This window comes from Mytilus edulis, chromosome 7, assembly GCF_963676685.1.
Source record: "Mytilus edulis chromosome 7, xbMytEdul2.2, whole genome shotgun sequence".
NCBI lineage: Eukaryota > Metazoa > Mollusca > Bivalvia > Mytilida > Mytilidae > Mytilus > Mytilus edulis.
Genome location: NC_092350.1, coordinates 16,319,115 through 16,345,009, shown reverse-complemented (window position 1 = coordinate 16,345,009; position 25,895 = coordinate 16,319,115). Strand labels below are relative to the sequence as shown.

At 30.6% G+C, this 25,895-nt stretch overlaps 1 protein-coding gene across 1 annotated transcript in view; it reads right to left on the bottom strand.

The window, feature by feature from the left end:
- Positions 1-2,762: 2,762 nt before the first annotated feature.
- Positions 2,763-25,895, bottom strand: part of LOC139480880 (basic helix-loop-helix ARNT-like protein 1) — a 76,563-nt gene continuing 53,430 nt past the window's right edge. Inside the window, exons 7-18 of the mRNA XM_071263807.1 lie at positions 17,537-17,629; positions 14,009-14,126; positions 13,071-13,238; positions 12,151-12,403; positions 11,265-11,371; positions 10,453-10,603; positions 9,651-9,739; positions 8,018-8,135; positions 7,374-7,437; positions 7,050-7,080; positions 5,607-5,666; positions 2,763-4,786 (exon numbers count right to left, since the gene is read on the bottom strand). Coding sequence (XP_071119908.1) covers positions 4,584-4,786; positions 5,607-5,666; positions 7,050-7,080; positions 7,374-7,437; positions 8,018-8,135; positions 9,651-9,739; positions 10,453-10,603; positions 11,265-11,371; positions 12,151-12,403; positions 13,071-13,238; positions 14,009-14,126; positions 17,537-17,629 — 1,455 coding nt within the window. The 3' untranslated portion in view covers positions 2,763-4,583. The remainder of the gene's footprint in view (positions 4,787-5,606; positions 5,667-7,049; positions 7,081-7,373; positions 7,438-8,017; positions 8,136-9,650; positions 9,740-10,452; positions 10,604-11,264; positions 11,372-12,150; positions 12,404-13,070; positions 13,239-14,008; positions 14,127-17,536; positions 17,630-25,895) is intronic.

Below are 25,895 nucleotides of genomic sequence, written 5' to 3'. Positions count from 1 at the left end.
ATCAAATTTCAAGGTTTGCACTCTTGCAAGTGTTTCATTTTTTTCTCTCACCTATTCATATTCAAAATGATTAAAAATTGTAAGAAAAGAAGTATATATCTTATAATTTCAGAAGATGAGTAAAAATTCATTTAAAAATACAATGCTAATTATTTGTTACACCAGAGACACTTTTCATCTTCAGAAGACTCTTGCACATGTAAGATAGGGAAAACCCCATCACAATAGCAACCTCATGAAACTATGGGTAATGTACACAAATGACATTAAATGTTCACAACACACTGAATCAGCACCTTTAAATGTACCCAGGTCTTTTGAACAATAATTTCTCAAGTACATGTATGGAACCTTGAAATATCGTCAACAATTGTACCTAATGATAACCTAAATCATATCTGCTTCAAGGCACATTACATCACATATATTTAACATCAATTTCAGTTGTAAGGAAACACACTACACTTATAACAAGGCACATTAATCAATCATGGCTCAATTTCTTTAAGAATTAGTTCTTTTTTAATTTTCCCTGTATATAAGAGACAAATAATTTGAATAAAACATAATTTTTACATTTAGTAGGATTTTCTGTTCAATTCAACATTTATTGATAAAAACTTTTACAATTAAGCAAATATTGTTAAACTGCTTTTGCAAATAAAAATGAAAAAAAAACAACATCTTTTTCAAAAATTCTTAAACTTATTAACAGGTCTCCCTATTTTGTAGAATCATAAATGCAAATTTAAGTTACTGAAATTGTTTTAATAAAAAAAGTCCAAAATAAATTGTAGGAAAATAAATTTTGAAGTCGTGACATATTTAACAACAGGGCGACACAATTTAACAGTTTATATATATAATGCCTTCTTTAAAATAAATCCAAGTCTCTTCAAAACCAAAATATCATTAAATTTGATTGCCTTTTATTCAAATAACCTTGAAAAGGCAAAGTTTAGCTGATTGTACATTGCAAATTACCAACCGGAAACTGTATACATTTTGTATTAACAAATATATAATAACACGAGCTTCCTTGTGTTAGTTTCTTGTTTTGTTTTTTTTGCCACTCAAACTTTGATTAACCATGAGTTTTTAAATGCGTTAAAAATAACCCAGCATAGCAACCCATTGAAAAAAAAATATCTTCTTTTTCAACATTCAAAACTTTTTTTCCTATCATGCTCCTGCTGACCTCAGAAAACATTATATAAGTACAAGTTAAATTTCGATTCATAAATCCATTTTCCGATTTAGAAGGGATTAAAAAGGGTGCACAGAAATTTAGTACACATATAAATCTAGCACTGCCTTTTGTCTTCTGAAGGTAAAAGATGGCTTCCAAACAATCACCCTTAACCTGAACTCATGGATATGTACCTGAAGATAGCAACAAATCTCTCCAAACATAATGGAATATCCATTGCTAAATATTAAATAATTTAATTTCATGTACAAGACATGCAAGTAGATAAAGTTAGATTTATTATTCATTTTCATAAATTGGGTTGATTTTTAAATAAAATGTGTAAATTAGATGATATTATTAATCTTCATCTTAATTTGTGAATCTGGATGATTTCGGAATTATTGCAGTTTAGTATATTAGAATACAAATTTTCAATATTAAAATGTTTATTTTGTACTGATGCATGGAAATTGCATATGTCTTTTCAGAGAAAAAAAATCAGAAAACCCATTAGCTTAGCATTAATTACCTGCTGGCATATTTTTTCTGTTAATTTTTTTTGTATAATTTTTTTTTGATAATTAAGAAATTCTGTTTTGATAACTTCAAACTTGAGCTTGGACCTAGTAATTTCAAATAAATAACCTAAGACAGAACTGAAGGATAGATGGTTGGAAAACTTAGATACCCCTGCTAGTGTGGTCAAAATAATTGCAATACATAAAATAAAGATTATATATTCTTTATGTCATAACCAAATGTAATTGATCTTTGATTTATACCAAAATATCTCTTGAACCATGCTGGTATATGCATGTAAATGCCAAAATAATATGTGTAAATCATTGTATTCACACAAGAATAATCATTGTATTCACACAAGAATAATGCCCTAAATATGCTACCATGAACCTGTTTGCTTCACCTAGCATTTTCATCTCCTGCTGACAGTATGTAACTTTATAATGTGATTTATTATCAATTAAATTTTAAGATTTCTAGTTCCAAACCTGTTTCAAAGGTTTAATATAATTTTTTCCTGTCTGATCTCTAATCTTCATTAAGGAACAAATTCATTCAAGGTAAATTTTTTGGAATTGGGAAATAACCAATAATTAATGTCCTTGCAAATGTGTCTAACAATAATATATATATTTACAATTTCCCCTTTCCACTTACACTTTTACTAAAAATTGAATAACAACAAGAAAACATGAATATCATTAACCAGGCAATATTTTTGAAAATAAAAATGAACCCTAATTTTTCTTATAATAAATATGCACACACATTTAATGTCATACACTGTCACCCCCTTTTCCCAAAAGAGAAGACAGACATCCAGTTAGATAAACATAGCTAATGTTATTGATCATAATTCATTATATAATAATTATAATATACCAAATATCAAAATTAACATTGCTTTATTATCATTGGTTCTGACTGGAACCTGGTTTCAAAAATGTTTGAAGCCATTTTCTGACGACTATCCTTGTGAGGAATACCAAGCGATGACAATAACTTTAGGACCAATCAATGATCCAGGTCAGTTGCAAATATCACAGATATATAGGAATCTTGTAATGAAAATCAAATCTAGCAAAACTGCCAACTTGCAATAAATATATACATAAATTATCTCTCTGTTATAACACATAACTGAACATACATAAAAGATAAATAGGAAATCATCTTACAATTCTATGAAAAATATGAATTTATACAAATAATGGAATTTGAAACATGATATAAAACAACTACTTATCTACCATTCTGCTTTTAAAACATTGACTCATACAAAGCTGAGTACATAAACAATATAAAAATGTCCTGAGTCAATAAAACAATATGGAACTGTGAACAATGCTATAATGTGTAGTTAAATGAATTCTTCATTTTGATTCTTAAAAAATTAGCATTTTTCAAGTAAAAAACACAACATTTCTATCTTCATTTATTTGATAGGCACCATTTCATTTAAAGCATATTCCTGCAAACACATCTTATTATTTAAAAGAATCTTAACTTTACAGTTAATCAATTAATTCAACCTTTCTTTGTTATAAAGTATACCCCTAGATTGAAACTAAGTGTGAATTAATTCTTTCAGATGGAGCAACTGTTGACATTTTGTATCTAAAAAGAAAGGTGTAAAAAATATCACTTGTCGAGTAATAAAAAAATCTGACCCTTAATTGCAAATGACTTTTGGTTTTAAATTAGATCAATAAATCAATTATCAAGCGTACAACCAAGACAAAGGTTCTATTTTACCTACTTGAATTACTGTTGTGATCTTAAAAGACAGTTCAAAAATGTTTGAGGTTTTGACTTTTGTCCAATGTCTGTATTTTGGCAAATGACACCGTTTGTATTATTCAAGGTCAAAAGGTGATTATACTTGGGTATAATTATACAGAACCTCATAGAAGTGTCATCATCTGTCCAGCAGATAGTTGACATCACAGAAGTTTAGAGGAGATATTTTACATTCAAAATTTCTGTAGCGTTACTGTGGATTTTAAAGTATTTGTGAGGTACATGTACAAATTTTCCTCAATAATGTGAGTTGAGATGAAATTCAAATGCTGAACAAGAGGCATATTTCCTATAGACATGGATGCAGATTTTGTTAAAAGCATGAACACAATTATTTAGGTAAATGCAAGTGCTCCTTTATCCATAAAATTTGGCACCTAATCCATGATAATTGACAGTATAGAAAGTTTTGAATTTGAATCGTAAGTTGTAAAGGTAAACACATATTTAAATCAATTATGAAGGACAGCCAAATTGGAGGATATTGACACAAATAGCTTTAAGTATTTAAATAAAAGAATTAACAATTGAAAAATAACTTCCCTCTTTAAAATGATACATGAGGGATTGCAGATAGATTTTATTTTGCAAAGATTTATAATAGATTTAAATCTTACATGAGGGATTGCAGACAGAGTTATTTTGCAAAGATTTATAATAGATTTAACTTTGACATGTTTTTATGAGATGAATTATGATGAACATATTAATATTCCTCGTCTTTGCAGGATGATATGCTAAACAACTTGATAAGTACATTGTCTGAAAATCAAAAATTGCTGCAAGCGAAATACAATGAACCTGAAATTGTCTTTGGATCAAACTATGATGCACCATTTCATATATATAGATATTTCTATATTTGTTTATGTTTATACATGCAGTCCAGCTGCATAGGCCTCCAGAGTTCAACTAATTTCAACAAAAAGTTCATGCTGATAACAGAATCAAATCTGTTACTCGGCTTGACTTTACAATAAAAACACCACATCATGTGACTGTCATCATTCATTTTGTTATTAATGTAAGGTATAACTGTCTCTGTCAGTAATAATAACACAAGCCAATATCATAATGGCCATGGTAGATCATTGAAGTCTATAGGTCCACCAAGACCAGCATCGGCTTCTAACAAACTCATGATAATAGACATGGCTGCTTCATCATTGCCATCATTACCAGAGATATTGAGATCCTCAAACACTTGTTGCTCAGCTATCACATTCTCTAAAAGATTGGTTTCTTGTGCACTAGGTACCACTGTAGATGATGCTGTAAATATAAATATTATTAATTTATATGTAAATTCAGAAATTTATGCATGCATTTATTATTTCATTTTTTTAACAAACAAAAAAAGATGAGATTACTCTTCACAAATTTACGGAAATGTCCATATAAAATAACGCTGTAAACAAATTACAAAATACATCATACAAGTTTTTATTTTTGCAAAACTAATTATGTCATACTAAAATTTTCTAAATTTACAGTAATAGAACAGTTTTAACAGACTAAGTAAACTGTATTCTTCTTTTCAATTTTCTAACCATAAATATTTTCTCCCCCTTATGAAAAGTAAAGTGATGTTTCCCCCTCATCCAAAACGTTTTTTTTTTTTCATCTGATGTTAAAATGTGTGTTATACAGATTATGGTCAATGGTGTGTACCTAGAATACATAACTCCCGTCACAGAATGAAAACACCATTTGCTACAGTAGTCTTTTGAAGGCCTCATCTGACCAGAACACTTAAATTCTTATTAATTTTGAAAACATATTTTTTGGGTTGGAATATTTCTGCACTTCTCAAAAAAGGTTGCCTTCTGATTACCAACAGAAGAGCACCACCCAGGAATATTGTTTGTCGTCCACCACCCAGTCATTATTTTCTGAATTTTCTACTGATTTGTAGTTACTTAGCACCTTATCACTATTTGGATTCTGTCCCACTTGACCTGAGATTCTGTCCTACTTGAACTATTGACATCAATCACAATCACAATCACTGTCCAGTAATAGCAGACAAATAGCAATAAGGTATATTCCAATGGCACCTTGGGCGCTTATAAATAATATATATAGTACTTGCCTGTTTCAGGATGATGTGCAAGACCATTTCTTGGAACTCTTGGACTAGTTCTTCCATTACCTGAGAAAAGGAAAATTTTCAATCTTATCTTTACTACAAATCATAACTTATTTGTAAGATGCCAATCATACCTTTATTATCTATCTCTGTTAGGCAGCAACCATTTGATTTTCTGGGGGGGGCTATGGGTTTTTTTCTGTGCAAACTTTTTTTTTCGCCTTCGGCGAAGAACAATCTACTTTTTTAGCGAAAAACCGAAGACAATTTTTTCTTTCAATTTTAGCATTACATATAGTGGCAGCTGAGGGTGAAACAAACAATTTTTTTTACTCAGGGTCCAAAACAAATTATTTTTTTCACCAAAACCTGGAAACAAACTTTTTTTTCCAAAAAAACCATAGCCCCCCCCCAGAAAATCAAATGGTTGCTGCCTTAACTATTGATACATCTAGAATACCGGGTAAAGGCATTTTTGTTTTTGATAGTGACTTTATCAACACCAATATCAAGCAAGCATGCTAGGGCGAGCTGATATTCGAGCTGATGAAGTCAGTATCAAAAAATAAAATGCCATTATTTTTTTTCAGCAATCAGTTTTAACTCTATGTTTTTTGGTAAAGAATATGAAGGAAAATACAATAATAAGTAAAACTACTTTTACTGTACAAAACATTGGGTTTGTTGATAGGTTGTATGAATGAAGTCGCATGCATTTCATTCATAATTGAAAGGATGGACAAGACCATGTGACATTACTGCACTGATACATGACGTCATTGCCTAATAATTTTCGAGTATCAAGTCCTGTACATGATATTGAAAATATTAGGCAGTAAATTCAAAAGAAAAATGTTTGTATTGCGAAAATAAATTTATATATACTTTAATTGTTGGCTTACTTTGGATGGTAAAACTTGAAAAAAGCAATTAACAATATAGAAAAGGAAAAGAGAACCATAGCTGCAACTATTTTTAAGTCAATAAAGTGACTCATTTAATTTGCTGGATGAAATTCCATTATACAGTGTAATAGATGTTTTTCCATATTTCTGCATGAATAACTTATCAATTTTGTAGGAGTTGAATATATTTATCCAAATGACACTATAGCAATTTGTCATGATGTGGTGCAAAATTATTTTCCTCATTTTTTTCAGTTATTCAGTTTATATGAGAAAAAGTACTGCTATTAATCTCTGCAGTAAGGACAACCTATAAGTTAAGACACTATTGACTGGTTATGCATTTATTTTTAAGGTCCATCTGGAAAAAGATGGAGTTTGAATTCAGAAGTATGGACTCATGCACACAATATTTGGTCCCATATCATGACCTTATTCATTTAAGACTGATTAAAGAAATGACCTGGCATTGGGTTTTTTTTTCGAAAGTTTTAGACATTTGTCCTTTTAAAAGAAATTGTAAGAGATGTAAATTACTCACTTGGTGAAGCATGGGAACTCCTGGCTTTGGGCTGAAAAAAATCAAATGTTTTATTTAGAAAATAGAGTATTAAAAGATTTGATAAAACAATTTTTACATAACATTTAGATTTTAAATATTTGTAGGCTGCCATACTCGTTAAAATTAAATACATCTGTTTGGTTATTTCACATAAAATATATTGTTCTAAATAATTTGAGAACTTAAAAATGTTACTTATAGGAAAAATCATTCATACTATTAAAGTGTTTTGAACATTGTAGCAGATGGATCTTACATATTTTAGAAATACATAAGTTACATTAGTTATGTATGAGCACATACCATTTCTGGGACTGATGATTGTGTGGCATTATTGGTACTATCTGCTAAAGGTGAATTTGGAATTCTGAAAATAATAAAAAATATTAAATCAAATTGTATACAGAAAAAAACAAAAAGTGTTAACATAAATTATCTTTCCTATTTATCAGTATTCAATTTCAAAACTGGATACTTTGAAATGACAGTAAATTACCTTGTCATACAATTAACAGTGTCATATTTATATAGTAATCAAGGGCCACAACTTTCAAAACAAAAATTTTTCAAAAGGAATCAGGATCTCCATTTTTTGTTAAAAGATACCGGTATATTGAAAATTTGGAAGGGTTCAATCAATTGTTCCCAAGTTATCTTACAGAATTGACATACAGTGACATTGAAAATCTTTATTCACTTTTTTTCAAGAAACAATGAATCAATATTCAAAATCCTTTGGTTGAATGGTTCTCAGGTCAACTAAAGTGCATTTCCAATTCATTCAAGGACTTTAGCTCCAGAAAAGGAACTTAAATCTTCAATATCAACCTTGACCTTACTTTTGCTTTTAGACATATCATATCAACATTTGAAAAGAATCAGCTAAGTGATGTACACTTTTGATTGAGTGGTTGTTGGTTGCTTTATAAGTAAACAATGCTATATACCTTTGCATATCAATGATTTCTTCTGCAATCTGTCGACCTATTCTTGCAGGAGCTAACCTAACATTGGCAGGTAAACTACTTTTCTTCTTTTCCTTCCTCTCAAGACTTTCTAGACAAGCTGTAAAAGATTAATTATGGTTACTTAATCATTGTTCCAAATGATAAAACTATCAACTTGTTTGTTTGGGTTTTACTAATGCACAATTCATGTATGACTGACTCCTTCAACATACAACAGTTAAAATTATATAGTTGACCACAGTAACTTTGGTTTTTCTCCTTTCTTCATCCTTAGCCTTTCCAATGTCTTCCAATTCTATGGCTTTCAATGCTTAAGTCATTAACTAACCTCCAAAAGGTTAATAAAAAAATATATATATGGAGAATGTGTCCATAGGACACAGATGATGATCCCGTTACTATTGTTATAAAGGGGCATAACTCAAGAAAAATAAAAGTGATGCCACCCGAATTCCAACATGATACAAGTTTTGTCCTAATAAGCATTGTGTATTAGTTTCTTAACATTTACTTGAGGCAAACTAAAGCCAGAGAAAAGAAACCAATTTTGGGATGTACATACTTACAGACAGACAAGGGTAAACCTAAATGCACCCTCCTAACCCTTAATATGGCTGGAGCAAAAAAATATTTACTTTTTAGTGATCCTTTACAGGTACATTAACCCATGATATTTTAGGATTTTTTGAAGATTTGATTTAAAACTACAACATATGAGCTGCGTCGGATAGAAATCGACCTGATGCAAACAAAAATTAATATCTCTGTTAACCTATTTTGGGCTGAAATAATTTTACGGAAAGTCTGTAATTGTTCCAAAGGTAGATTTGCAGAAGAAGACAACCCTTTAAAACGGACCAAAATGCAGCTTTTATATCTAAAATTATTCCAAAATCGATCAAAGTCTTAAACATGAACCTGTGTACGTGCACTTGCATAAGGTCGATTTCTGTCCGACGCAGCTCATATCTTAAAGTCATATGAAACGAGTGAGTGGTGAAAAATAATGTTTATCCAATTCTTGAACCAATGCATGTATATATCATAAACTTAGTCCTCTGAGTCTGTGCACGATTTTATCATTTTTTAAGCAAATATATCGTATAATAGTCAATTTTTTTTTTCTCTCTGTCTGTTATGATTTAACAAATATGGCTGCTCATTAAATGCCGTGTTTTGAAGCCGAAGTTTACCGATTGTCACCTTATGGTAAACAAATAACAAAAAGCATGGGTATTGAGAATGTGTTTAACATGTACAATCAGATAATTGTTTATTTTAATGACAGATCCATGCGTATTGCGATCACCGGATTTTTACGAGAAGGGTTACGCTCAGGTCACTATGCATACGGAAAATATGTCGGCGAATTGCTTCCTGGAAGCAAGCAATTAAAAATAAGTAAACTTCTTCTAAATGTGGACAAATTAAAGAATGTTCCTCAGAAAAAAAGTATATGTACATAAGTTGTTTAATGAAAACTATCCATTTAGTTATAAAAAACACATGCATAACTTTTTTTAATTTGAGGTTTCTTATGACTTTAACCATCACAAAACCAACACCATAACTTGAAACTGTTTTACCTCCCCTTTATACTCTATATACTTACAGTCACTTTCCTCCCATGCATCATTAAACGTTTCCAAGGTAACACCACCTGCATCTGCTGCCTGTCCTGAACTGCTTACTTCTTGTTGACTGTAAAACAAAAAGTCCACATTGTTAAATATTTAATAAATGAGTGCCAACCCTACCAGAGAGACAGTACACATTTCAGAATCTTCCATGACCAGAACTACTCCTGTAGCTTAGAATTTCCTGTACTCAAACAAAGAAACATGTTGATCTATTCCCACTTTGAATGTTAACACCAATAACAATAATTATTGAGTTGTGTTAATGAATTGAAATTCACAGTCACATTAATTCATGATCCTCATTTGACATATAATACGGGCCAATAAAAAACTCATGTTTATGGAAAGAGCATACTTTTCAAAGGTTTCTGTTAAAAACAATTTACTAACAGATGAAACTTGTAGGATCTTTAAATGTAATTCTATCTCTTAATCCCTCTAAAAAAAACAGGTAAATCTCAAAATATTGAAAAAGCTCAAGAAACTAATCTAAATGTATACATTATGAAATTGAATAAGCTGCACTACAGAAATTCAATGTCTCATTTGATGAAATGGTTGACTTCAAATATTCAAAACAATTTTTTTTTACCTGTATTTTGATATAAGCATATCCACACACTTATATAATATTTTTACATGTATTACATTTAATGATAATTATGATAATTCCTTCAATATCTCCAAACAATTTTTTTTTTAAATGTAAATTACAAAAATATCAACATAAGTTTACACTATATTCTAAATATTAAAAAAAAAAAAAATACTTACGGGATAATTGTGTTTGTACTAACAATGTATTCCACATCTTTAGTCCATGGATTGACAAAACTAAACATATCAGACCGTAGATGTAGAAAGGAACCATTCTTAGCCTTAAATCTATATACATTCGTTGTCGTTTTCTCTTTGGTTTTCAAAACTAAAATAAAGAAAATAATCATCTAAAACTGATTTAAAGAAATTATTGTTATCATGTCTTACCTTAACTAAACATGATTAAAAATTCCCTTAAACTCCTCTCTATTTCTCTAATCTAAGCATCATACATTATGTCGTGACATTTTTTCATTTTTTATAGTAATATGTTCCTAAAAGAAGGACTGTCATAATGGTTTTGTTTAACATACTCATGTACAAACACAGACATATCTTATCTACAAAATCCTTGCACATTTCTTTTTTGTTTGTTATCAGCCTGTATACAAAATCATTCTGTCTTTTTCCTAAGAGATCAACTTAATACTGGTAAAGTATTTCTGAAAGTGTTCCTTTATATTTTAAGCAGTAAAATTTTAAATTAAGCTGATACACACACACTCAGATAAAATCATGTTGCTACCAATGACAGTAATAACATGTGAAAATCTAACCAATCTTTAGTCTTCCTCTTCATATTCCTGTGCTAAGCTGAGAAGCAACAAATACCAATTTTGAATGTAAAAGGTTTGGATTTGTTTAAATATGAGTATATTCAAATAATAAAGGATACCATTCTAAAATTAAATGGCATCACATGATACAGAAGATCTTTTATTATCAACTTCAGCCCCATAACTTTATCTTTTATGTATAAATGTTACCTTGTCTATGAACCTCTGCCATGTCAGCCATGTCGTCTTGGTGATAATATTCATACACAGATGTACCTAGTAATTCCTGTTGTAAATAACCTATTAATTCTGTGGCTCTATAAAACAATAAGATAAACAATTAAGCTTACATTACACTATATAGGAATATTCTTTTGGTAAATATGCTTGGTGATACTAATTTTATCATTGAATTATTTGAATATCATTTAATTCATCTTATAATGTCATCATCCTTTATCATTTTCTAGCAGCCCTAGAATCTACATAGTTATAATGCCTTCTTTTGGTAGTTGTGTTCACTCATAGCTTTGGTAGGCAGTTATATTCTTCACTGATATAGTCATGATGATTGTTTAGGTTGGAGAGACAATACTTAGATCATAAAACAAAAGGAAACCCTGATTTCTATACACAAGATGACAATATACAGATAACTAGATGTTGGTGCTCATTTTTTATTAAACTTTGATTGTCATTTTTTTATTTCATGTATTTGCATTGATCAAGGATAGTACATTCACAGTGAGTGACTCAAAAGGATGCACTGTACAAAAAAACAAAAAATATTTCACAATTACCTTGATTTTGTAAATAAATGTTTAATGTGCAGATTCCCCTTTATACCAAACCCCCTAAAAAAAATGTTCTTCCTGACCTATGAACAAATCTTTCACCATGCTGCAAAATGAAACCTACACATAGGCTGTCCTTGAAAAACATAACAATTTTTCTGCATTTGACTTTTTTAAGTATGCAAGGTCATCATATATTAGGATATGGAAGAAAAATTATTAAATAATATTGGAATTCACCAGAAAAACTACCACTTTGAAATTCTTACAATAATTACTTTTATACAATATAAGATACTAACCCCTGATCTATATAAGTAAATTTTCCGTCTAAGCCATGCCGTGATACATATTTAACTGGTCTGACATCTATACTTTCATAGTCTTTGACAATTTGTTGTTGTCTAGAGGCTGTTTTAACCCTGCCCACTGCAACAAGACAACTTAAACTACAGTCGTCTGTTTCATCCTGTTCATTTAGGTCCATTTTAGATGTGGGCCAAGATTTTAAATATCCTGTACAATGTATCACAGTAAATGATTTCCTATCTGAAACTAGAAACAAAATTTTCTTATTTCAAAAACTGCTTGTAGAAATACACACCCATAAATGTTGTGATTATGCTGTTCAAGGTAAAATCAATGACATGGTTGTATAAGGTATTTTTTTTCTTTAGGATTTATGTGTCATAAGATATCTTGATTTATACCTGAAATCGCCAAATAATGATAACAAAAGAGTTTGATAGCTCTAGGGGGAAACAACTGCCATTTTAGATTGCCTAGGTATTGGTACTTATGTTTTAAAGTATGATTTGTATTAAAATATTCAAAATAAGGAGTGTTTTGTATTTCATAGCACCACCAACTTGTTTAGAAGTGAACTGCTGAAAAAAGGTATATCTTAAAAGCCCTTAGCACCCTGCAAGATCACTTAGAGATTCATCATTAAAACAAATCTATGATCCCTAAACTGCTGTGAAGATGTTACTTAAAAAGCTTTGAGCATCCTCCCAGTATGTTTTGATCCTCTTTTTAAGAAAAGATACTACAATTTATACATGTATGACCATGTAGTCTATCAACAACATGTTTCTGAAAAGATGTGAAGATTTATTTTGTTGTCTACAAAGAAGAGTTGTTAATTACATAAAACAATTGATAAAAACAACTAACAGAACAAATTCATGTTAAACACACCTAAACGAAATTAGATACACACCTGATTTTTTCTTTCTTGTCACCATATCAGGTTCATCTTTTTCTAATTTTAATTGTGAACACATATCAAGTTTATTGCCAGTTTTCATGCGACAGAAAAATGATCGTCTAGCACCAGAACACAAATGAGTGGGTCGTTGTAATAATTCTGTTTTCACAGGCATCATTGCTGAAAAAGGGGGAATATAATCTTATTATAGTTATTAAGTAATTACAACGTCATGGTTAAATCATTAATCGATGGAATAATTCTGTTTTCACAGGCATCATTGCTTAAAAAGGGGGGATAATAAAATTTTATAAAGTGATTTGTACATCTAGGTTAAATCATTGGTAGTTGACTATTAACTTCAAATGGTTTCATCTGCCCAGCAGCTCAGGTGCATGAAAGGCTAATCACGATAGCTCAGATTATTTGCAGTTATGTTAGAGGAGCATAAACATTTGTAGTGCCTTTTGTATAACTGAAGAAAGTCATTACATAATTTTACATTGTGCACAACATTTTTAGCATTATATTTGTCATTTTTTCAGCTAGAACCATGCTTTTTTGTAACAATTCCTTTGCAAATACACACTTTGTTTTTTTTCTCTTTTATAGAAATACAAATAAAAATTGAGGTAATACAATCAGTATACAGGTTCCTTAAAACAGTTCAATTTAGCACACAATGTAATTTCAAACAGACATTGTGATTGCTCAATGTTGTGATCAAAATCCAACTATCAATTGTCAAAGGCAGCTGTTATCCAATCAAAAGTGACTTGGCATATCATCATAATCATATTGTATTGAATATGTTTTGTACATTTTTGCTAACTGAACAAGATTTTTTACTCAAATCATTCTTTCTCCCTTAGATACGAAGTACCTAGTGATATCTCAATGAGACTTGTATCCATTTTTTTTATACTAAGCAAATAAATTTTGTGACTTACTCCGTGAATCAATAAAGCGTTCCCTTGGCGACATATCAGATGAGGACAGCTGTTCCTTTACTTTATTCATATCTCTTGGGTGTAAGTAATCAAACAAACTCTGGCCAATCAAATCATTCTGAAATAAATTAAAATAAAAAAGGTTAATTCATTATCAAATGCATTAACTTGTTCTTGCAAATGTAGCTAGTGTTTGTACTTTTTATGTCTTTAGCAAAGAAAACAAAATTAATGAGAGATCCTGATTTTGTTTTCATTTTCTTTTCTTTTAATCATGTCCACACAAATCAATTTGTACTGCAATACTTTTCTTGTATTCATTGTGTCCTCCTCTCTTTTTGTTGTTGTTGTATATACTGTATATTTATGTTTATGTATTTAATGTATTGTTTTACATGTCTTCTCTGTACCTATGTATTTGGTGATGAGAATAAAGATATATATATGTTTATGTATTTAACGTATTGTTTTACATGTCTTCTCTGTACCTATGTATTTGGTGATGAGAATAAAGATATATGTATGTTTATGTGTTTTGGATAATTATTACTAAAAACATTGAAATAATTAAACTATAATTATCCTGGAAATGTTAACTGTAATTGGGTAATGTTGTTGTCAATGCCTTTGACAGTTAATTGTAGAATTGACAGCTTATGTTATCCATTCAAATTAACTATGGGTGTCTTTATAATATGTGACGTTCTAAATCATCCCAAGACTAAATACGTCATTTCAAATAAATACAACCAAGCCTTTTAAAGATTTTTTTCATCCACAGAAAAATCCCCTCAATAAAATATAAAAGCAACAACTGACAACAATCCAGACTAAGGAGAGGTGCAAGAATATGTGGCTTAAAGGGTTAAATTAGTTTTTGAGATCATGGAAATACCTTTTTTTGTCTTTTAACTATCTTGAGATTATGATCCCAGAAATTTTTTATATTATTCATTACCAGTATCGTAAAAAAAACCCAGTCATTTCAGTCTTGTTTTAAAATCTAAATTGTTGAATCGATTGTTTATCCCCGAAAATACCAAAATCAATGATAGAACATCAATAGTATAGTTATAACCTTTATCAATAGCTATGTAGGTCATTAAAAGTCAAAGAGAAAGGTCACTGGGACATTTGCTAAACTTGCTTTAGATAGTATATGTGTGAAGAGATTGGTAAAAAATGCCACTTTTCTTTAATTCCTGCAGGAAATATTAATTTACGATTATGAATGTATGTAATATTAAATTAATCGCTCATAAAGAAAGTCAGTGAATGGCATTTCACAGTGTAAGCAATTTTTGACAAAATGCACATTAATTTTGTAAAATTTGATTTCTGGTATCTTAAGTTTCCAACAGATGTATATTTTCTACCTATAAATTTAGGTTGCAATCTTTTATATTCAGATTGAATTCATATGTAAAGATTATGTATTTAGATAAGTGCTAATCAAACGGCAGAGACAATTATTTAATCGACTAGTTAAAGATTTATTGAAACCCAAAATTCTTGAATTTAAAAAAAAAACCAAGCAGGACGAGGATAAATGTGGAAAACAAAATCACATCAGAAACATTTCATTGTCTTTGGTAGATAGCTTTCTTACTACATCTTCTCATTTATATCAACATTTTCAAACATCATTACTTCATCTCAACAGAATTTGTATATATTTTTGCTATTTACAACCTCAACTGAGACTCATCAATGTGCACTTGGCATTAAATTTTCACATTCTAGGCATATTCAAATTTACTATTAAAGGAAAAATTTAATCAGTTTCTCAAATGATTTGAGAAACTACTATTATTGCAGTTATTCCCTGATAATTCGTAATCCTAAGTGACATATTCTATAACAAGAATTGTCTTCAACAGTAAAATATTAACGATGGAATGTAGAAAAAAACATTAATACAAGAAGAGCTAAAGAACAAAAACATTATTCAGTAGTGCATTCTGTAAGTTCCTCTGTAAAACTGTATTTATCATAGCTTTTTTAACATAATGATTGTCAGTTAGACATTTATTCTAGAAAGCAGGTTTTCACCAGAGAAATATGGAATAAACCTACATTTAATCCCTAAGTTGAACATCTTTTTTCAAATTAACTGACATTTCTATGGATTTTCCATTTTTAGGAGTATGTCAAAATCCATCCTTGAAAATTCAAACCTGAACTTATTAGTAAAGTGTCCTTATATGTTACTTCTAGACTGCTCATACAGACCTTAAGGGCATACGATACAGTTTTGAACCTGTATTTACAAGTTGATGAAAATTTGCTTATAAGCTATTTTCTACCTGATTAAATCAAATATGTAATAAAAAGTATAGCATCATGTGCTACTTTTTGAGTAAAATGAGGTCGAAATTTTGTATATTTGCTCAAAATTCAGATTTGTGTCCTTATTTTCTTTTTCGAAAGAAAGACATAACTTTTTTGTTTTAAAAGATAAACACAAATGTTTTTTTTGTTAAATAATCGGTAATTTCTGTATTTTATAAGTATCATTAAAAATTATGCAATTTTTATTCAGAAATAACTCGTATTTATCAAATGATCATGAATAGAGGAACAAACGTAATTTTTTGCTGCATGTTTATCAAAATTAAAAAAAATCCTCTATTTACAGTTTTATAAAATTTGGGTCACATAATCTCCTTGCAAAATGAAACAAATTGCCGTTTTAAAAAATAGGGGTCCATGCACTCGTTTTCAAATTAAATCAGTTTGAATGATAAAAATCAGTCGAAAAATGCATCTTTTCCCAATATGTCATAGTTTGACGTCGCGAAATTAACATTTTACGTTAGCAACGTCATTACCTCCCCTGTAACTGTATCGTATGCCCTTAACTTAACTTTACTTCAAACTCTATTTCTAACCTTTAAGTTATAGTTCCACAGTGAAAATAAATGTTCACTGTCTGTAATTATTTATTGATAGTTGTCATCAAATACTCCATAAATCAATAAAATTGTTATATCTTGTATTTCCTACATAATGCCTGCCCTTGACTTTGACCTTGAGAACTATCTTTTTGGATGCTAATATCAAAGTATACAGGGTACAAGTGAATGATTACAATTTACCGAAGCATGGATGTCCATCACCCTTGAGTTTCTCAGATAGTTTAAAACAACCGTTACCTAGCAAATAACAAATAAATTACCCACAATCCTTCAGAATCGACAACTTTCAAGTTATTTCTTTAAAAAATTCACATAATTTTTATTAAGTAGTTACTAAATCACTATTCCCTAATGACAGTACTGCTGATTATCAATTATAAGAATTTAATTTGAGGAATAATTTGTGCAATATAGCATCTTATTTTTTCAACCACCCTTTCAATTTGGATCACAAGTGACAATTTCCCTTAACACATGAATGATTTTCACTCAAACCAAAGTGTTTGACCGAAGTCCAACCAACTTAAGAAAGAGTCTATTGACAACCAGCTGTGTATTCCAGTTTGTTACCATATGTGTACTTTATGCTATAATGATTGTCCTTACTTACCCTTGAGTAATTTAAGAATTCCCCGACTGACTCTGACACATATAAAATTCTTGCTCTATCACAGCTGACAACAAATAAAAATCCTTCTGCTACCTGAAAATACAGAGAAAAAATATAAAGGTGTGCTGAATAAAACAGATAATCATTAGAAACCAAGCATAATACCTGTGTAAGAAAAACATAATTATTTTGGACCTTTTGTGAAATTTGTGTTAATGAAGACCTTTGATAGTCTCTGTTTAATGTATGTACTTCTTGTGGACTCAGGGTCAGCTGTTTTCTAATATTGTCTAACTGACAAATTCACTCAGTTTCCTACTGGAAAAATTTGAAAGGTAATATTCAATTGCAATGTTTCATATTATATCTAATATCTATACATTTAAAATAATTCTTTATCATTTGCATTTCATCGGTGAAAGCCTTTAATATCATGATCAGTGAAAAAAAAATATCTGATCTCCATTTCCTGATAAAATTGGATCTTAGAACTCAACAAAACAAAACAAATATGATTTTACTTAGGAGATAACTGTATTGTATTTTAAGCTCCGACGGCATCAATCGAGGATTTGATGGTCGCAAATTAAGTTTACTGGCGACGCGTTAGCGGAGACAGTAAACGGGTATTTGCGACCATCTAATCCCCAATTGATGCCGTCGGAGCTTAAAACACAATATTGTTATCTCCATTCTAATGAAACTGACAGAAAACAACGTTAGAACATGTATTTAAAATCTGTCATATGCCGTCTGCGCTTGCGGGTACGTCCCATAGCATCAATTGTCAATTGATGCCATGTAAATAAGTGACGTTATCCAATCAAAATGAACGTTACAAACGTTGTTGCATTAGAATTAGAGTTATATACTTTATTACCATGCTGAATCAGACCTTTAAAATTTAAATTATTCAAATCAGGTTTTCAATATTTTTGTAAATTAACATCATTTATTAATTTTCATACCTAACTATATTGTTAATAAAATCAAACAATGATCTACCAGGTCTTTCATAATGACTATAAAATAAAGCAATGTGGAACAAGGCATATGACAATGAATATAAAATAAAACAATGTTGACAAAGAATATTAGAAATCAATATGAACCTTTGTCAGAAGTTTTTATTCTACATTTCATAAATTATTTGTGAATGTCATTTATTCTGTAGTAACTGAATCTATATGGCTCCCCAGACACCGAACTCTATAAATCTTTTCTTTTCACTTATATTTTCATTTATATAACTTTTTATACAATACATGTCCTATTTACTGTCAAATTATGTGGGTTGCAGATTCAAATTTCGTCATTGAAATTAACATGATTAGTTTTTCATTGTAAGAGAGAGAGAGAGAGAGCATTTTTTGAAATGCTCACAAAACATCATAAAATGGGCCTAAACAAAATAAATAAATTGATTGATACTTGGTTAGCTGAAAGGGGTAAAATTTCATACCATTTAGAATAGTAATAATCAAAATATCAATTTATCATGTTTATAGGATTTGTAAAGGATATAATAAGGATAGGAGGAAAAAGATGAAAACTTAACTTCTATGGGGAAAAGGACTTCATAAAATTGTTCAGAAATTCTGCGTACTAAAGGTCACAATAGATCACTTTGAGGAGTTATCCCTTGTTGCTTAAATGTTCCAAAAAGCATGCCATTCTACTGGTACTTTCTTTAGCTTGCCAGTGTCCAAAATTCAAGATTTAAAAAAAAATAAAAAAATAAAAAAATGCAACAACATGAAATATGGAAGACAAGCAGAAGGAAGATTACATCCAGAAATTGTAAGACTAAATAAAGGTCAGAACATAACATTGACTATAAAGAAACATTTTCAGATTTCCCCAAGACTGAGATTTCAAAAAATTGCATGTGACATGTTTTGTTACAACAATTTATATACACAATGCATTGAATAACTTTTAACCCTGGTTATGATTGTACAGTTTCAGACAGTTTGAAAAAATCAACAAGTAACAACAGGGATATGGTTGCATTTAAACCCCTTTTTCCATCTCCTTCTTCTAACCTCAAAACTTAATAGTTCCCCATGGACAGTATTTAGTTACAATCATTGAATATTCACAGACAGCTATAAATATGATTCTCAAGTTAATTGTACAGTGTTTTTACAAAAGTATTTAAAATATATCATGACATTTTTCATTCCCTTGCTTAGCAGTTTCCTGCCAGAGAAACACAATAACTATATGACAATTGCCATTAAACACACCACAAAGCAGTAATTGACTAGACAAATTACAATGTTGTTCCATCCTCTAAATTAGAAAAAAAAAAACACTTTTGCATTTTAAACATCTTTAATGCGGAAAATACAGGAAAATTCTGAACTTTTCCAAAGCTGGCATTTAATTCTTCTTTTTAATGTTTAATTATTACATGATTATTTATTAAGTTATGTCATGAAGTCTGAACTTGGTTCTACCGTTCTACACTTGATGGAGTTCATTGTCTTTAAATGGGAATAGCACTGATTTATTGTAATGTGGTAATAGGAATCAATGACTAAAAGGCTGGGCTGCACACCATGTTTCTATTAAACCATGGCAAACAGTCTATAATGAACATTTAACTCATTACAATTTGTGGACCAGTAACCTTCAGCAACATCCAATCATTATCATACATGCAAATGACATACTTATCATTGCTAAATGTTAGAAGATATTAGAGAGACTAGAAGATTAACAGAAATATCTATGCTAATCCATAACTAATCCTTATAAGTTTATATGTAAACAGATTTGATATAATTCAAGAAATTTATATCTGTATATTGTATATTAACTGATTCATCAACATTTTATATCTAAATAACTGAGGAGATTATTAGAAACTGTCATCAACACTTTTAAGAATATCCCACAAGATAATCAGTAATTTATAATACATATAAACAGCGTCTGATAAATATCAACCTTGTGCAAATGAATATCAATACATCTGTTAACCTATTTTTGGTTGACAAGATCTCTACAAAAAGTCTGTAACCGTTTGAAAATTGAGTTGTTATAAGAACCCTACAAAACAGACGAAAATTTATCTTTTATTTCTTACTTGAGTGTTCTAAAATGTATCAAAGTCTTATATGTTTATAATACATATACAAAGTCTTATACGTTTATACATATACAAAGTCTTATACGTTTATACATATACAAAGTCTTATACGTTTATACATATACATCCATTTCAATCAGGTGGATTTCTATCCCACACAACTCATATAATAGATAACACCTAAATGTACAAAGACAAATCCACCCACACAACTCATATAATAGATAACACACAAATGTACAAAGACAAATCCACCCACTCAACTCATATAATAGATAACATCCAAATGTACGAAGACAAATCCACCCACACAACTCATATAATAGATAACACCCAAATGTACAAAGACAAATCCACCCACACAACTCATATAATAGATAACACCCAAATGTACGAAGACAAAGACAATTCCACCCACACAACTCATATAATAGATAACACCCAAATGTACAAAGACAAATCCACCCACACAACTCATATAGTAGATAACACCCAAATGTACAAAGACAAATCCACCCACACAACTCATATAATAGATAACACCCAAATGAACAAAGACAAATCCACCCACACAACTCATATAATAGATAACACCCAAATGTACAAAGACAAATCCACCAACACAACTCATATAATAGATAACACCCAAATGTACAAAGACAAATCCACCCACACAACTCATATAATAGATAACACCCAAATGAACAAAGACAAATCCACCCACACAACTCATATAATAGATAACACCCAAATGTACAAAGACAAATCCACCAACACAACTCATATAGTAGATAACACCCAAATGTACAAAGACAAATCCACCCACACAACTCATATAATAGATAACACCCAAATGAACAAATACAAATCCACCCACACAACTCATATAATAAATAACATCCAAATGTACAAAGACAAATCCACCCACACAACTCATATAGTAGATAACACCCAAATGTACAAAGACAAATCCACCCACACAACTCATATAGTAGATAACACCCAAATGTACAAAGACAAATCCACCCACACAACTCATATAGTAGATAACACCCAAATGTACAAAGACAAATCCACCCACACAACTCATATAATAGATAACATCCAAATGTACAAAGACAAATCCACCCACACAACTCATATAGTAGATAACACCCAAATGTACAAAGACAAATCCACCCACACAACTCATATAGTAGATAACACCCAAATGTACGAAGACAAATCCACCCACACAACTCATATAATAGATAACACCCAAATGTACAAAGACAAATCCACCCACACAACTCATATAATAGATAACACCCAAATGTACGAAGACAAAGACAATTCCACCCACACAACTCATATAATAGATAACACCCAAATGAACAAATACAAATCCACCCACACAACTCATATAATAGATAACACCCAAATGTACAAAGACAAATCCACCAACACAACTCATATAATAGATAACACCCAAATGTACAAAGACAATTCCACCCACACAACTCATATAGTAGATAACACCCAAATGTACAAAGACAAATCCACCCACACAACTCATATAATAGATAACACCCAAATGTACGAAGACAAATCCACCCACACAACTCATATAATAGATAACACCCAAATGTACACAGACAAATCCAACCACACAACTCATATAATAGATAACACCCAAATGTACATAGACAAATCCACCCACACAACTCATATAGTAGATAACACCCAAATGTACGAAGACAAATCCACCCACACAACTCATATAATAGATAACACCCAAATGTACAAAGACAAATCCACCCACACAACTCATATAATAGATAACACCCAAATGTACAAAGACAAATCCACCCACACAACTCATATAATAGATAACACTCAAAGGAGCAAAGACAAATCCACCCACACAACTCATATAGTAGATAACATCCAAATGTACAAAGACAAATCCACCCACACAACTCATATAATAGATAACACTCAAAGGAGCAAAGACAAATCCACCCACACAACTCATATAGTAGATAACACCCAAATGTACACAGACAAATCCAACCACACAACTCATATAATAGATAACATCCAAATGTACAAAGACAAATCCACCCACACAACTCATATAATAGATAACATCCAAATGTACAAAGACAAATCCACCAACACAACTCATATAATAGATAACATCCAAATGTACAAAGACAAATCCACCCACACAACTCATATAGTAGATAACACCCAAATGTACAAAGACAAATCCACCCACACAACTCATATAATAGATAACACCCAAATGTACAAAGACAAATCCACCCACACAACTCATATAATAGATAACACCCAAATGTACAAAGACAAATCCACCCACACAACTCATATAGTAGATAACACCCAAATGTACAAAGACAAATCCATCCACACAACTCATATAGTAGATAACACCCAAATGTACAAAGACAAATCCACCCACACAACTCATATAATAGATAACACCCAAATGTACATAGACAAATCCACCCACACAACTCATATAGTAGATAACATCCAAATGTACAAAGACAAATCCACCAACACAACTCATATAATAGATAACACCCAAATGTACAAAGACAATTCCACCCACACAACTCATATAGTAGATAACACCCAAATGTACAAAGACAAATCCACCCACACAACTCATATAATAGATAACACCCAAATGTACGAAGACAAATCCACCCACACAACTCATATAATAGATAACACCCAAATGTACAAAGACAAATCCACCCACACAACTCATATAGTAGATAACACCCAAATGTACATAGACAAACAACATTTGTTCAGGATATTTTAATTTGGTACTGGCAAATACTGTAATGGGATTAAACAATTGCATGTGTGAAATACAATCTGTCTCCACTTCTGCCTTCACACATTAACAAAAGAGATAGAATCTCTATCCTATCTAAAACCAATAGTAATTGGCAAAAAAGTAAAAATATTTTTAAAGGTCATTTACTACCAAAAGGGTTCATCCATAGATCTCTGTCAAATTGGTATTCCTGTAGATTTTGTATTTCTGGTCATTTTTGCTGTTTACATTTTCTACCTTACTTTTAATTTTTTGGTCTAAAATATCAGTGTTTGTACATAACCATACATAGCCAGAAATTAGTAGTGCATTTGCTAATTAATATTCATAATATGTAAATGAGAATTGCACCACATAATAGTTTGAACTGGACTGGCTTGATATCATTAAAATCTTTAAAACACGGATATTATAAGTTGCTTGTCACAGAATCCTTATTTACAATCACTCTGATATTTCCGTAAAGTTGTCAGGCGGTCAAAATCAAAACAATGAATGCGACATTTAGTGAATTTTTCGTGTTTTCATGAGGTTATTCTTTTTGAAATAGGAGCATTTTAACTGTACGTGGGAACCTAGAGTTCAACGACTACACATACAAGGTTTGGACTGGCTTATTCTTTGGACCTTCAAGTTTCAAATTTCACCCCGGCAACCTGTTTTTCTAATGACCTTGTAAGCCAATGTTCAACACGAAGTTTGCAAATTTGACGTTTCAGCTATTTTAGCCTGTATTTTACACTGCAATGTTAAAAGCCTCTCGCTTCGATTTATAAAATAGCTCAGGAACCTTGATTTTTGTAACAGTCGTTATGTTTCGTTTAAGGTAACACGATACCGAATGGCATATCTCCCGATTTCCAAAATTTTTGGCATACGTGTACTTTGAATCGAGTTACATCGGAGTATGTAATAAAAAATGGGGGTCACCATTTTTGTTTTTTTGTAATTTTCATAGGAAAACGTCAATTTTGGCGACAAATTTACTTAGGTATATAGGGGAAATGCCTTTTTTTCGGCTTACTTTTTTAAATTTTCGAATGAATGGCTATTTTCTTATATACGGAGAAAAACAAAAAACTAACATAATATCCAGGATTGCATAGTGAATCCATACACGTATAGAAACTCATATGTCACCATGCTTGTTTTTGAAATAAATGGCTTCAAAGTTGATCGATAGGCCTAGAATTTGACCAAAAACGTGTGACGTTATGGTGTACGGAATAGAACGTTCCTTCTCAGAGAATGGAGAAAAACATATGTGTCAGGATCTGAATGAGTATATTTTATTTTCATTTCCCCTGTCGACTGTCGTAAAGTTCCTAGTAATGCAATATAAAATTCTACTGAATCAGATATAATTTTATTTCGTCCTGCACATGGAGTATCACTCATATGAATTAATATCAATATCGTCCGATTTTCACGTCAAACAAGCATATACTTGAAACTTGCGTGAACAGGTTCCATGTGAATCTTATGATAATAGTTCATGCATAAATCACCGGAATTTTGTACACGTGAAATTCACGTAAATATTTGAAATAAAATTATTTAAATAATATCATTGTTCTAAAATTTGATTAAAACCATAAAAAATACCTTCAAATTTTTGTTAAGTTTACGTGAAAATTAAATGAAACATTTCACGTGAGATTCATTCGAATTACTGATTTTTAACTCCATCATATTAGACAAGGGTGGTATCATCACTGCATCCCGTGATGCAGAAATATGGTATTTAACAAAATTTGATTCATTTAACAGTTTTTTAATTGCTCGGTTTGATGGTTGTTTAACGTTCAGTGGCAAATAGTTCATGCATGTTTGGGACGAAACAATACAATTTTGAAAACAGTTGTTTATAAAAGACACATTTGATGCACCAGTCAAAAAAGATTAAACATTCTGTTATTTGTGAAAATTATGAGGAAAAATAATGATCATGATAAAATACACTTTCCAAAAAATAAAATAACAAAACTCCAAGAAAAAATCAAAACGAAAAAATCCCTTATCAAATGACGAAATCAAAAGCTGAAAAACATCAAAAGAATGATAAACAGCTGTCATATTCTTGACTTGGTACATACAATACATGTAGTATACTGTACTCTGCGTGGTGTAAATGTGTTACTTGTTTGCTCAGCAAGTCGGACAAACCTTGCAAACTGTTAACCCGAATAATTCAGTCGTTATATTCCGCTTACTACATTAAGTAAGTAGGAGAGATCGATCACGGGGAGTGACTGAATTATTCGGGTTAGCAAACTGTATGACAAATTTCAACATTCTATCATTTGTGAAAAATTATTTACATAACAAATCTTGAGATCATATATGCATTCTTTATATAAGTAAAACAACTGCGAAATTTAAAAGTTCAAGCTTGAAATTCAACCTGT